Below are 12,075 nucleotides of genomic sequence, written 5' to 3' on the forward strand. Positions count from 1 at the left end.
CCTGTGGTGGTGGGCTTTGAAAGAAGAACAAACAAGAACCAAAACCTGTTCTGGTTCTCCTTCTGAGGCACACTCTTGTAGGAAACGCAGAGCCGCCAGAGATGAGGGAGGATGTGGGCCCCTCGACACCCAGGGGAAACCACCGCAAGTTAGCCTTGGTCTGTTTTTTTGCAAAAATACTTTTAAAAATAACTGCACCCTGCGATTACTTTCTCTGTAGGCGAGTGTCTCCCTCAAACGCCTCAGGATCTTTCTGTCTCACGAGGAGCTGGAGCCTGACAGCATCGAGCGAAGGCCCGTCAAGGATGGTGTGTGCATCAGGTCCCTCTGTGCCATGAAGGTTCCCCTTGGGTTGGGCTGTGAGGCCCCAGGGAACAGGAGCCCTGCAGTGCTGGGTGGGCGTCGGGCCTTATCTTGCACATCCCAGGCGGGTGAACTTCAACTTCTGTTTTCTTGGTGCTTTCCCGCTGAGAGGCAGCCAGGGGGTGAGGCCTCCCATCGAGGGGCCCATTTCAGGGCTCAGATCTTGACTCTGTTCTGGGCAGATGGGCAGGCACAACAAGGACGTTGGAGACTGACCAGCTCCAACCCACCAGCTCTGTGTGCTTGGGCGGGTCACTTGCCTGCTCTGAGCCTCAGTTTCCCTATCTGGGTAATGGGAATGAAGGTGCCTTTCTTTGTCAGGGTGTTATGTGGATTTTTATTGGTAGGCTTCTTTCTTTTGTAGCTTATTAATTTATCCTTTCCCAGTCAACCTCCCTGAGTGGGGATCTTGGATTCCCAGGAGAGCACTTGATAGTAAATTTTTTTTTTTTTTTAAGATTTTATTTATTTATTTATTTGAGAGAGAGAGAGAAACAGCATGAGAGGGGATAGGGTCAGAGGGAGAAGCAGGCTCTCCGACAAGCCGGGAGCCCGATGCGGGACTCGATCCCAGGACTCCGGGATCATGACCTGAGCCGAAGGCAGTCGCTTAACCAACTGAGCCACCCAGGCGCCCCGATAGTAAATATTAATACATGACCAGCAGTGACTACTTTTCACTTAAACGACACTTCCGTCATGTGTGTTGTGTTTTAAGGACGTCCGTGCTAAGCATAGCACACAGAGGGGCTGTGGAAACCTTTACGGATGGGGAAACCGGCCTAAGTCACTTGCCTGAGATCGCACAGCTAATAAGCGGAGGCAGGATTCACACCCACAGCCAGTTATTGGGATCTGCTCTTACCCACTGTATAGTGTTGCCCTACAGAGATTTACTGAGCACTTAACTATGCGCCTAGCACCACAGTGTTTGGGGGCCATCTCATTCTTATCAGTCCTGCTTTACCGACGAGGACAGTGAGGCCCAGAGAAGTTAAGTAACTTGCCCAAGGCTGTTCAGCTAGGCAGTGGCTGCATAGGGATTGGAGAGCCCAGTAGATACGGTCAGAGGAGCGAATGTGTGTATGCACTGGTTAAAAGGTCTGAGCAGTGCCTGGCACCTTGTGGGCTTTCAGATCTCTCCGGTGGTGTGTCCAACACTGAGCGCAGTGGCTGCCCCCCAGATGTGGTGGCCGTGACTTCCCTAGTGTGAGAGAGAAGGGGTCTGGGACATTGTCAACCCAACCCTCGAGGGCCAGTTCCACAGCCTTGGCACTACTGACACTGGAGACCCGAGTGTTCTTTGCCCTGGGGGCCGTCCTGAGCATTAGAGGGTGCTGAGCAGCGTGCATGGCCTCGGCCTGCTAGATCTTGGTAGTACCCACCCCAATTTTGAAAAACCAAAGCTGTCTCCAGACATGATATCTGTTGGGGGGGGGGGGCAAAGTTGCCCCCAGTTGAGAACCCCTACTCACAGGATGCTGGAATCTTCTTCCCAGCCTCCCTGGCCTTTGATCATCGGTTTGTGCCATCCCGAGGACCTAGTCTCCCCCACTACCCTGTAGATGGTCTCGTGCCATTTCCTCCTGGGTCACATTTCTTTGCATAACACAGGGCTGACATTTGGGACAGCCCATGGAGGTTTCAGGTTCCTGCAGCTGCTCCCAGCTCCCTGCCAGGTGTCCTACTGGAAAACCCTCAGGCCTTCTGGTGCGGTCCAGGCCTCAGCACCCCCTTCCTAGGCTGGTTGACTTTTTGAGATGTTTATCCACACTCTGTGGGTGTCAGACGGGGCCACCTTGGCAGCTCCCAGCCACGTCTGGTGGTTTTCTAGCTTGTCTGACTCAAGTGGCTTTCCTTAAAGTACTTAAATAGCACCTTCCCATTTCCTCCTTGTTCTGTGTCCCACGGGGGCAGGGGGTGGGGCCTGGGTGAAGGAGGGAAGGTCAGGTTAACCAGTAACTGCCTCTCACCAGGGCTTTTCGTTTCTTTGGTGTGCAGGGGAATTTCTCTCTTTCTTTGAGAGCTTAAAAACACGCCCGTCTTATCTCTAGGTGGTTTTAAGGAAGCTAATAATGAAGAGTCAGAACTTGTTTTTTTAAGTGAGGGACATGACGTCAAAGGACAGGAAGGGGAGGGAAAGTAAGTGAAGACAGAGGGGCCGGGAGCTTAGAATCTGGAGCCGCTGTTGGATGTAGAAAGCCGCCTTTGTCTTACCGTTCTTCCCTCCCCGTGATGCCCCACGTCCTGTTGCACAGCCTGGTTTTTCATGGTGTATGTGACTGGTTTGTCAGAAAGATTGACCTGCTGTGATGTGAGCAGGGCGGGAGAGGGGATGCAGAGACAGACGTTAGGAGACAGACCTACAATCCAGGTGCTTTGGCCCAGGACCCCACCTTGAACATAAAGGGAGGGCCGAGGGTGTGGTGAGGGCCAACAGCCAAGTGCCAGCCTGATGCAGAGAACTGCTTGTTCCCCGTTGACCTTGCCTTCTGCTCAGCCCCCCAGCCGGAGCTGCCCGATCCTCCCAAGATGAGGTGAGGGAGGCCCTGGAGCCTTGAGTAAACCCCAGGGGGTCCCCCCCACCTCTGCCAGATGGGCATCTGGATGGCGCGACCTCCTGGCATTCAGGGCAGAACCCTGTTGTGGTTTCTGTCTGCTTTGTGGGTCTGGTTGGGGTTCTTTAGAAATGAGGAGTGATGTAACGAGATAATGCCCTGGTGCAAGTGTCTAGTATCTGGTATCGAACAAAGATCAGGAAAAAAAAAAAAAAAGTGAGAGCCTGCTGATGCTCAGTCTCGGGACTTCCGTCTTTGCCTGACATGTTGTTGCTGGTGCTTTTCAGGCGGGGGCGCAAACAGCATCACTGTGAAGAATGCCACGTTCACGTGGGCCAGGGGCGACCCTCCGACGCTAAGTGGGTAAGCCAGCATGTGGAGAGAGCCACGAGGCGCTAGTCAAATGTGGGTGTGAATGCCAGCCACACTCTAGCTCAGTGACACTGAATAGACCACTTTGCCTTTCTGAGCCTCAGTTTACCCATCTGGGAAATAGGTCAAGTCATACCTGCTTGGGCTGCAGGAAGGAGCAGGTGAGAGTTGGCTGGCACAGAGGGTTCCCTTGGATTGTAAATGACAGAAACACTGCCCAGATAGGCTTAGGCAACAAACGGAAATTTTGGGGTTGCATCACTGAGATCCACTCTCAGGTACAGCGTGATCCAGGGACTCAGTGCCATCAGGATCCTCTCCATCTTGTCTTTTTTCAGTTTCCCTCTGTGCTGCTTCCTTCTCAAGCTGCCTCTCCCTTCATGATGGCAAATAGCCCCCATCAGCCAGGAGGGTACCTCTTACCTGGGCTGGAGACTCACCTGCCTCTTACTGGTCCAGATTGGGTCATGTGCCCCTCCCTGAGCCAATCAAGTGCCAGAAGAGACAGCACACGGATTGGCCAGGTTGGGTCTGAGGTAGTGATGCTGCAGGTGGTGGCAGACAGGCCTGGGTCAGCTGAAAGGAATTCTTGTCAGCAGGGATTTGCTGTCGGGATGGAATCGCTCTTCTCCATCCCTTCCAAGGTTCCCGGCTGCCTGAGTCACCCTTTCTTGTCATCTCCCTGTCTGGGATCCTCCCCACCCAGCCCTTATTTTCCCAAAGCACAGTGTCCGGGGAGTTGACGTGGTTCTCCAGGCCACTAGTCAACTGCCTCTTACTCCTTTCTGAATGGGGGAGGCCTTGCTTGGTGGCTCTGTGAGGCTTCCCCAGAGGAGTCCCCAAAACACAGGGCCAGAGGGACCTTGGTAGGGACCACATTTATCCCCCGAGCCCCTTAACAATTATCCCCTCACTGGGTGCCCAGTTATTGCTGTGTATTAACTCAGGAAATGGGGGTGGGGGGACAAACTCTCTAAAGAAAAGAATCTTTGTATCCCCTCCCTTGAAAACCCCCGGTGGGACTGCATGCTTAGGAAGTTCTTCCTTATGTCTAACTTAACTCCTGCCTGCTTCAATTTTAGCTTTTCTGTCTTGTCTCTTTGTCTCTCTTGCCTTCTCCTTCTAGTCACCCACGCCCCCACTCCTGCCCTTGAACTCCCAAAACCTTTCCCAATCCAAACCTTTCCTCAGCCTGTAACAATATTCCATTCCCACCTGGACAGTCACAGGACCTGCCTCACTGGGCTTCGCATTCTGTTGTGGCCCCATTGTCTGTTCTCCGCTCAGCGCAGGAACAAAAGCGTAATCGGTGGGACCATGCAGCAGCTTTACAAGCACTAAACAGTGACCACAAACTCTAACAGCATTTCACTAATAGGCTGAGTCATGATCGCATCCGCTGAAAAGCGCAGCCAAGGAAGTGAACCCAGCGAGGCCCTGGGCTCGGGTGCCTGCCCCTCCCTGGGTGCACGGAATCAGCCCCGACTTGGCAGCACGTGACGGCCCCATGTCTTCCGACGGGCAGTCTCGCCGGTCGAGCGTTGAGCTTATTGTACTTGGTGCACCGCCGTCTGTGAGACCCGTTTCGCAGACTCAGTCGCCCACGTCAGGCCCCCCTCCAGACCCCGAGGCTCCCATCCACGAGGTGTGAGCGTCTTAGCACCGCCAGTCTTGGCCTCTTCGGGTGTGGCCGCTACCTGCCACCTCTTCAGGACCAGCCTTACTCCTCCCTGCCTCGTCCTTCTTTTTCCCTCAGAGTTCACGTTGAGGTGTCTGTCCCTCGGGGCACCCGCTTTGTTAATATTCCACCGTCCGGCTCCCTCACTGTAACCTCACCTCCCCCCCCAACCCCGCCTCCCCCAGGGGGTCTCCCGCTGCCTCGGTTTCTCTGAGACACCTCTGCATCCCAGCGCCTGCCTGGGGCCTCACACACCTCGGCCTGCTGAGACCGGCCACTGAGCTCAGCTTAGCGGGGGAAACGGCGGGAATAATTTCCAGACCTTCAGGGCTCGGAACAGCCCTGCCTTCCGCCTCTCTCCACTCGGGGGACATCCAGCTGCGGTGGGCTGCCACCTGTTCAGGTGAGGGCGTGGCTGAGGCAGAGCCCTTGTGTCATTTCAGCATCACCTTCTCCATTCCGGAAGGTTCTTTGGTGGCCGTGGTGGGCCAAGTGGGCTGTGGAAAGTCGTCTCTGCTCTCAGCACTCCTGGCTGAGATGGACAAGGTGGAGGGGCACGTGGCTATCAAGGTAGGACGAGGACCGGGAAGGTGGGGGGCCACCGGGGCGCTGCCGGCCTCAGGGGAGGGGCGAGCGCAATGCTGTGTTTTGTTTCGAGACGGTCCCTGTGCAGGAAGCGAGAGCAGCGAGCAACTCCCTCCTTCTCTCCCATTCTCTCTGCTCTTCTCTGTGGCCCCCTGGAAGGCAAGAGTTGATGACCCTAATTTCCTGCTGTATCCCAGCACCGAGAATAGTGCCCAGCAAGTAGTAGGCGCTCAGTAAATACTGAGTAAACACATGGATGCTCCCTGGTCCACTCACGGTCTCTCATTCTCTCCCCATCTGTGGCCCTCACTGTACATCTCCTGGTCTCTCTTAAAGCGCCAGTCTTTCTGGCTTGTTCTTTCTGTACATGGATCTCTCCGTGTATCTCTGTTATATAAATGTAGCAAAACTTAAAATTTTTTGTGTTTTTGGGATATGTTCTTAGAGAATTCTTTTTAAAGAGAACTTTTTAAATTCTGAGCATTCCTTGGATTCTTAATGTGGGATTAAAAGAAGGACTTCAGTTTTTATTGGTTTTTAAATATACAGAGTACTTTGAACTAAGTTGGAATATTCCTCAGGAGAGAATTTAAAAGGCTGCTTTAGTGAACAGATGAGTCTCATTGGAAATCAAGAGCCTCGTTTTTGCATTTAGCTTATTCCCCATGAAGGACTTCCCTGGTGTAGAAAGCTTGCCTCGAAGTTTTGTTAACCCAGCATTTCCTGGAGCGTGGTCGACAGCAAACTCATCGTGCAGTTGTTTGGGGAATAGAGAGTTCTGGGCTACAGCAAGTTTGGGAGATACTGCAAACTCAGATTCCCTCCCTCTCGGAAATTTAAACAGTAATAAAGTAAAGCCTCTGAGAAGTCCCGCAAGGAGAAGAAAACTTACTTAACTTCGGTTAACCCAGTGTGTCCCAGATGTATTTGCCTGTACTCTTCAGTATCTGTTCAACAACTATTTGCCTCCCCAGAAGTAATGTCTCCCGGAATCTTCTCTTGGGAATGCTGGTTTATGCAACTGTTTTTATTTCAGAGCAAAATCCTTTGTTTATATGAGGCCTTTCAGTGGGTATGCATTAGTAGAGAAGTACATGTTATAATTGTTGGATCTAAACTAACGACATTTAGCTGTTATTTTAAGAAATGTCCCATCACTGCTTTCAAGTACATGTTACTAAAGTAAGATTAAGGAACAGTGAGACCTCGCTTGATGGGAAAAAACCTCCAAACCATCCACCTTATGAGTTTCCACCCCCGCAGCACTATTGACCTTTCAGGCTGGATGATTTTCTGCTGTGGGGGGCTGTGCTGTGCTTTGTAGGATGTTAAGCAACATTCCTGGCCTCTATCCACTAGATGCTGGTAACAACCTCCAGTTGTGATAACCAAGAGTGTCTAGACACTGTCAAATGTCCCCTGGAGGGCAGAATTGCCCCCAGTTGAGAACCGCTGTTTTAAAGTCAAAAGCCTTTAAATTCAAAAATGATGGATCTAGAAGTGGAGGGAGGGTGCACTGAGTATTTGGTTTGATGGGTTGACAGATTTCTAACTGGTTGTTTTGCCCTGCGAAGGAGCATGCTAGAAATGTGCTTAAAGTATTAATTTTTTCCAAATATTTTTATTTGGTGAGGTTTTGTGACGTTTTGGCCTCTTGTAAGTTAGGGTATTAGAGTCAGCAGTTCAGTTATTTATCTCAGAGTGGAGATTAAGATTGGGGACACCTGGGTCCCACTCCCAACCTTGTCCCTCTAGAATTCCCTTAGGTAAGAATCACTCTTGCCCTTCCAGTAAAGCCCACACTCCTCACCAGGACCCCTAGCCTGGTGTGAGCGGGCCCCGCTCTCCTGCTCGTTCCTCCCCATCTTCCCCCTCACACGATGTTCCAGTCATACTGGCCTTCCTGTTCCTTGGATGGGCCAGGTTTTTCTCGCCTCTGGACCTTTGCCCATGCTGTTCCTTCTGACTGGAATGTGCTTCCCACCTCCTGTTTGTCACACCAGCGTATCCTCCTCACCTGTCCATCCTTGTTTAAAACTTTCTTATTAAAATACATGAAACAGATGCCCTCACCCTAGCCCTTATTCTCGTCACATTCTTGGCACTTTATCACATGGAAATGAACACTAAACTTTTGAACCGGATGATTTTGGTACTGAAGTCCTTGCTTACATTTCATCAAGGGAATGTCCCCAAGGAATCCTTCCCCGATGACCCAAACTAGGTCTCCCTCTGTATAGGACTTCTTGAAGGACTCATATATTTTTCCCTCTTAGCATTTAGCATAACTATAATGAAATAATTTTTTAAAAAATCACGTCAGGGCCTTCTTATTCTTGAGAAACCAGAGTTTTGTTTGCTGCTAGAGGCATTCAGTGAATACTTAGTAAACGCAAAGCTATAATCTCACCAATGTGGATTTCCACTCTTGAATTCCTGATATTAGAGTCCCTGACTGACCTAGCGTGGGGTCTGATCCCAGCTCTGGCATCCAAGGCTGTCGTGACTCAGTTTACCCCCTGCTGAAACAATGGGTGTGATGAGGGTATCCTGGGAAGTAGGGCCCTCCCGGTAGGCGGGCTGGTTGCCGTCTTGTTAACCAAGGCTCTCTGTCTTGCTGCCTTCTGTACGCGCCTCCTAGGGCTCAGTGGCCTACGTCCCCCAGCAGGCCTGGATTCAGAATGATTCCCTCCGAGAAAACATCCTTTTCGGCCACCAGCTACAGGAACGGTATTATAAGACCGTCATTGAAGCCTGTGCCCTCCTCCCAGATCTGGAAATCCTGCCCAGCGGGGACCGGACAGAGATTGGTGAGAAGGTCAGTATGGCTGCAGCATGGCTGCTATATCAGCCACAGAATTCTAGGGCTGGATGTTAAACACTTAATCCCCCATTTGTGGGTGTGTGGGTTGACCGAGGGTGGCTGACCCACACTGGGCTCAGCTGGGCAGCCCTGCTCCATAGCGCAGACCCGCCGAGCTCTGTTCCAGGCTGTAGGGTTGGCTAGGGTCTGCCTCACACACCTTCCTGCTGGGGCTTCCTGCTGCAGGGACAGGAGCTCTGCAGGGGGAAGCTCTTCTTATGGTGACAGCAGAAGCCCAAGAGAACAAGAACAAAACCCCCATAGCTCCCCAGGTGATGTCCTGTAAAGCATATTGTCGTTTTCACTTGATTGAACTGAAAGATAAGGGACCAGGAAGTGCACGCTACCTTAGCAGTCACGTGACCCCAGAGTCACATGACAGGGCACTATACAAGGGGGAGGCGTATCCATGAGTCAAAGGGCCACAGTCCCTTTCTTTATTTTTTATTTTTTTTTATTTTTAATTTTTTAAAAGATTTATTTATTTGAAGAGAGAATGAGATAGAGAGAGCATGAGAGGGGGAAGGTCAGAGAGAGAAGCAGACTCCCTGCCGAGCAGGGAGCCCGATGTGGGACTCGATCCAGGGACTCCAGGATCATGACCTGAGCCGAAGGCAGTCGCTTAACCAACTGAGCCACCCAGGCGCCCGGCCACAGTCCCTTTCAAAATAAGGATAGTAGTAAAAGTAATGATACAGTAGCTCACGTTGTTCAGCACTGACTTTGTGCCAGGCCCTGTGATAAACATTTTATATGCATCCTACAGCAAGGCCATGAGATGGGATTTACTGTTATTTCCATTTCGTGGTTAAGGAGGAAGAGACATAGAGGGGCTGAGTGACTTGCCCGAGACTCTTCCCACCTCAGGGTCTTTGCATGTGCTTTTCCACTGCCCGGCCAGCCTGTTCCAGCATCCCTGGTCATTATCCTGGTGTGCGTTTGGGGAGTACAGATGTTCCACAGCAGCACCAAGGAGCTTCCCTGTCTCTTAAGTTACAAGCCAGTGGCTCCCCCAGCTTCCTTAGTTGCTGAACGATTTCTTTTATTTGAGGGAAACCTACAGCTCCTTGGAAAGAAAAAACAACTGTTAGCAGGGCTCTTTGGATTTGCAGTTAGCAGAGGAGCCTGGGCTAGTTGTTGTTTTAACCCAAGTGTCTGCTTCTGCCCCTTGGGAGATTCCTGATTCTCCTTTTCTAGGTCCCAGTACCAAAATCTAGAGCGAGAGACTATGATTGGGTCTGGTGTCTGCCCCTGGGCCAAAGTGCTGTGGCCAGAGGGGCCATCCAGAAGAACCCTGGCTGCCAGGACCGCAGCTCGGTGCCTAGGGAGGGCGGGCATCTCTCGGGAGAGACTGGGCAGTTAACAGGTCGGGGGTCCCCTTTGATTCCCCAGCCACATATGGAAATGACGTTCGGTCATCTGTTGCCGGATGGAGGGCTGGGACTGCTGCTGTGGGCTCCGTGGAGTGCTCCCGTGTAAATTAGAAATCAGTGCCCTTCCTCCTGGTGAGTGGGGCTGGACTTCAGCACCCCCAGAGTACAGCCTGCCGCGGCTCTGTGTGGCTTCGCAGTGAGTGATAGATCAGGGCAAGCTCACAAGAATGTCAGCTGTTAACAACTCTAAGGGCGGCAGCCAGGATAGGATCATTACCGCATCTGCAGGTGCCTTCCTTGTGGCCCCCCGTCATTTGCTGCCCCCAGCCAGCCTTTGCTGAATCGCCACTCTGCGCTGGGTGCCCGCTCAGCAGCTCACAGAGGCTAGACCCCATGGCGGGCCTCGCACCCAGTTCACGCAGATACCATCTCACGCCTTTGCGTCCTACTCCAACGAGAGGAGGCGGTGTAGCGCCGCAGGGCCGCCGGCCTGGGTCTGCTGCATCCTGAGCGGGGTTCCTTGTCCGCAGGTTGCAAGGCTCCCTGGGAAACCCACCCTTCTGCTCTGTCTCTCCCCAGGGCGTGAACCTGTCTGGGGGCCAGAAGCAGCGAGTGAGCCTGGCCCGGGCCGTGTACTGTGACTCCGACATCTACCTCTTCGATGACCCCCTGTCGGCAGTGGATGCTCACGTGGGAAAACACATATTTGAAAATGTCATTGGCCCCAAGGGGATGCTGAGGAGCAAGGTACCTGCTAAAGGGGCAGGGCTCGGGGGTGTGGCCATCTGGCATCTCTACTTAAGTCAGAATGTGTCCCCTGGGGGAATCCTTCACTTCCCACTTTCCAGAATTAGGTTTTTTTTAAAATTGGACTTAACACATTTCTAATGCTTCCCTTGGATACCTTCCCAGGACAGGCTTCTTGCTCTTGTCCTTATAGCGGGAAGTCGTTGACACTGGCTTGCAATCCTTGTCTCCACGTGGCCAACGGAGGCCCCTCTTCCTGATTTAATTACAGGGGTGGCCTCGCAGAGGGAAATCCCATCCCCTCTGACTAAATAGGCAGCCCCCGCTTCACTGCTGAGGTGGCCGTGGGCTGAGGGACAGAGATTAGGAGCAGGAAGCCTGCCTTACCACCGTAATGTGACAGGAAATGGGTCTTCCCCTCTTGAAGATGATGATTATTTTTAGGGGAATTACAGGGTGGTTGGGAGGGAGCACTGGTTCTTTTTTTTTTTTTTTCTTCTGGAGAAAGAAGTAACACATATGCCCGTGGGGAAAACAGGAGATTCAGAAAAATACGAGAAAGAAAAACACATAAGCAGTTGTGCCCAGTCCCACTTCATAGAGATTTTCTTTCTTTCAAGCCGTAGAAGGTTTTTTAATAGGGTCAGCACATCGTGCACATACATATATGTAGTAGGCACCGTGCCACTTAACTTGTCGTAAGCATTCCCATACACACCCAAAAATTCTGTATAAACGTACTTTTTAAAGAAATTTTTGTTACCAGAATGACACATGCCCATGGTAACCAAATCAAAGGGTATAAGAGTATATGGAAAGCGAAGAAAAAAAAAAAAAGGCCCTCCCTTCTCCTGCCCTCTGGTTCTTGTCTCAAGAGCAGAGGTCAGCAGTCTGGCTTGCTGCCTGTTTTTGGACCACCCTTGAGCTAAGAAAGGTCTTCACGTTTTTCGGTGGTTGGGGAAAAAAATCTGAAGAAAAATAGTATTTTGAGACCTATGAAAATGAAAATGGCATTGAATTGAAATGCCAGAGCTCCTACGTAAAGCTTTGCTGGGACCCGGCCAGATCATCTTTTTCCGTCTTGTGTACGGCCACCTTCCCGCTGTGGCAACATAGTCTGATCGTTGCCATAGCGACTGGAGGCTCCAGAAAGCCGAACGTATTTACCATTTGGCCCTTTAAGGAAAAGCTGGTCGCCTCATGCAGTTTGCTGAGCGTCCTTCCCAACCTTGACTTAATTTGTATAAAATATATACACACGTACAAATTTTGTAGTGGTTTTTTATGGGGGGGGGTTACTTTAAAAAATGAAGCCATTGCATGTGAATTGTTTTGTATCGGGTTCGTTCTTTTATTCATCCACAGTGCCTCCCCCTCATCCTTCAAATTGTTGTTCACAAATCAGCTTCCCCATCACCCTTGTTAGAATTGCAGCCCCCACCCTCAGCCCGTCCCCTTTGCTTCGTGCAACAGCCAGCACGCACTTTGTTGTCCTTCTGTCCATCCTTTCTCCCCGCCTGACCGAGGAGTGTGAGG

At 51.5% G+C, this 12,075-nt stretch overlaps 1 protein-coding gene across 1 annotated transcript in view; it reads left to right on the forward strand.

The window, feature by feature from the left end:
- Positions 1-12,075, forward strand: part of ABCC1 (ATP binding cassette subfamily C member 1) — a 94,316-nt gene that overhangs the window by 48,457 nt on the left and 33,784 nt on the right. Inside the window, exons 13-17 of the mRNA XM_044915634.1 lie at positions 221-308; positions 3,209-3,284; positions 5,415-5,541; positions 8,198-8,374; positions 10,372-10,539. Of these exons, the coding sequence (XP_044771569.1) occupies positions 221-308; positions 3,209-3,284; positions 5,415-5,541; positions 8,198-8,374; positions 10,372-10,539 (636 nt within the window). The remainder of the gene's footprint in view (positions 1-220; positions 309-3,208; positions 3,285-5,414; positions 5,542-8,197; positions 8,375-10,371; positions 10,540-12,075) is intronic.

The sequence above is a fragment of the Neomonachus schauinslandi genome, chromosome 5 (genome assembly GCF_002201575.2).
Source record: "Neomonachus schauinslandi chromosome 5, ASM220157v2, whole genome shotgun sequence".
NCBI classification, from domain to species: domain Eukaryota; kingdom Metazoa; phylum Chordata; class Mammalia; order Carnivora; family Phocidae; genus Neomonachus; species Neomonachus schauinslandi.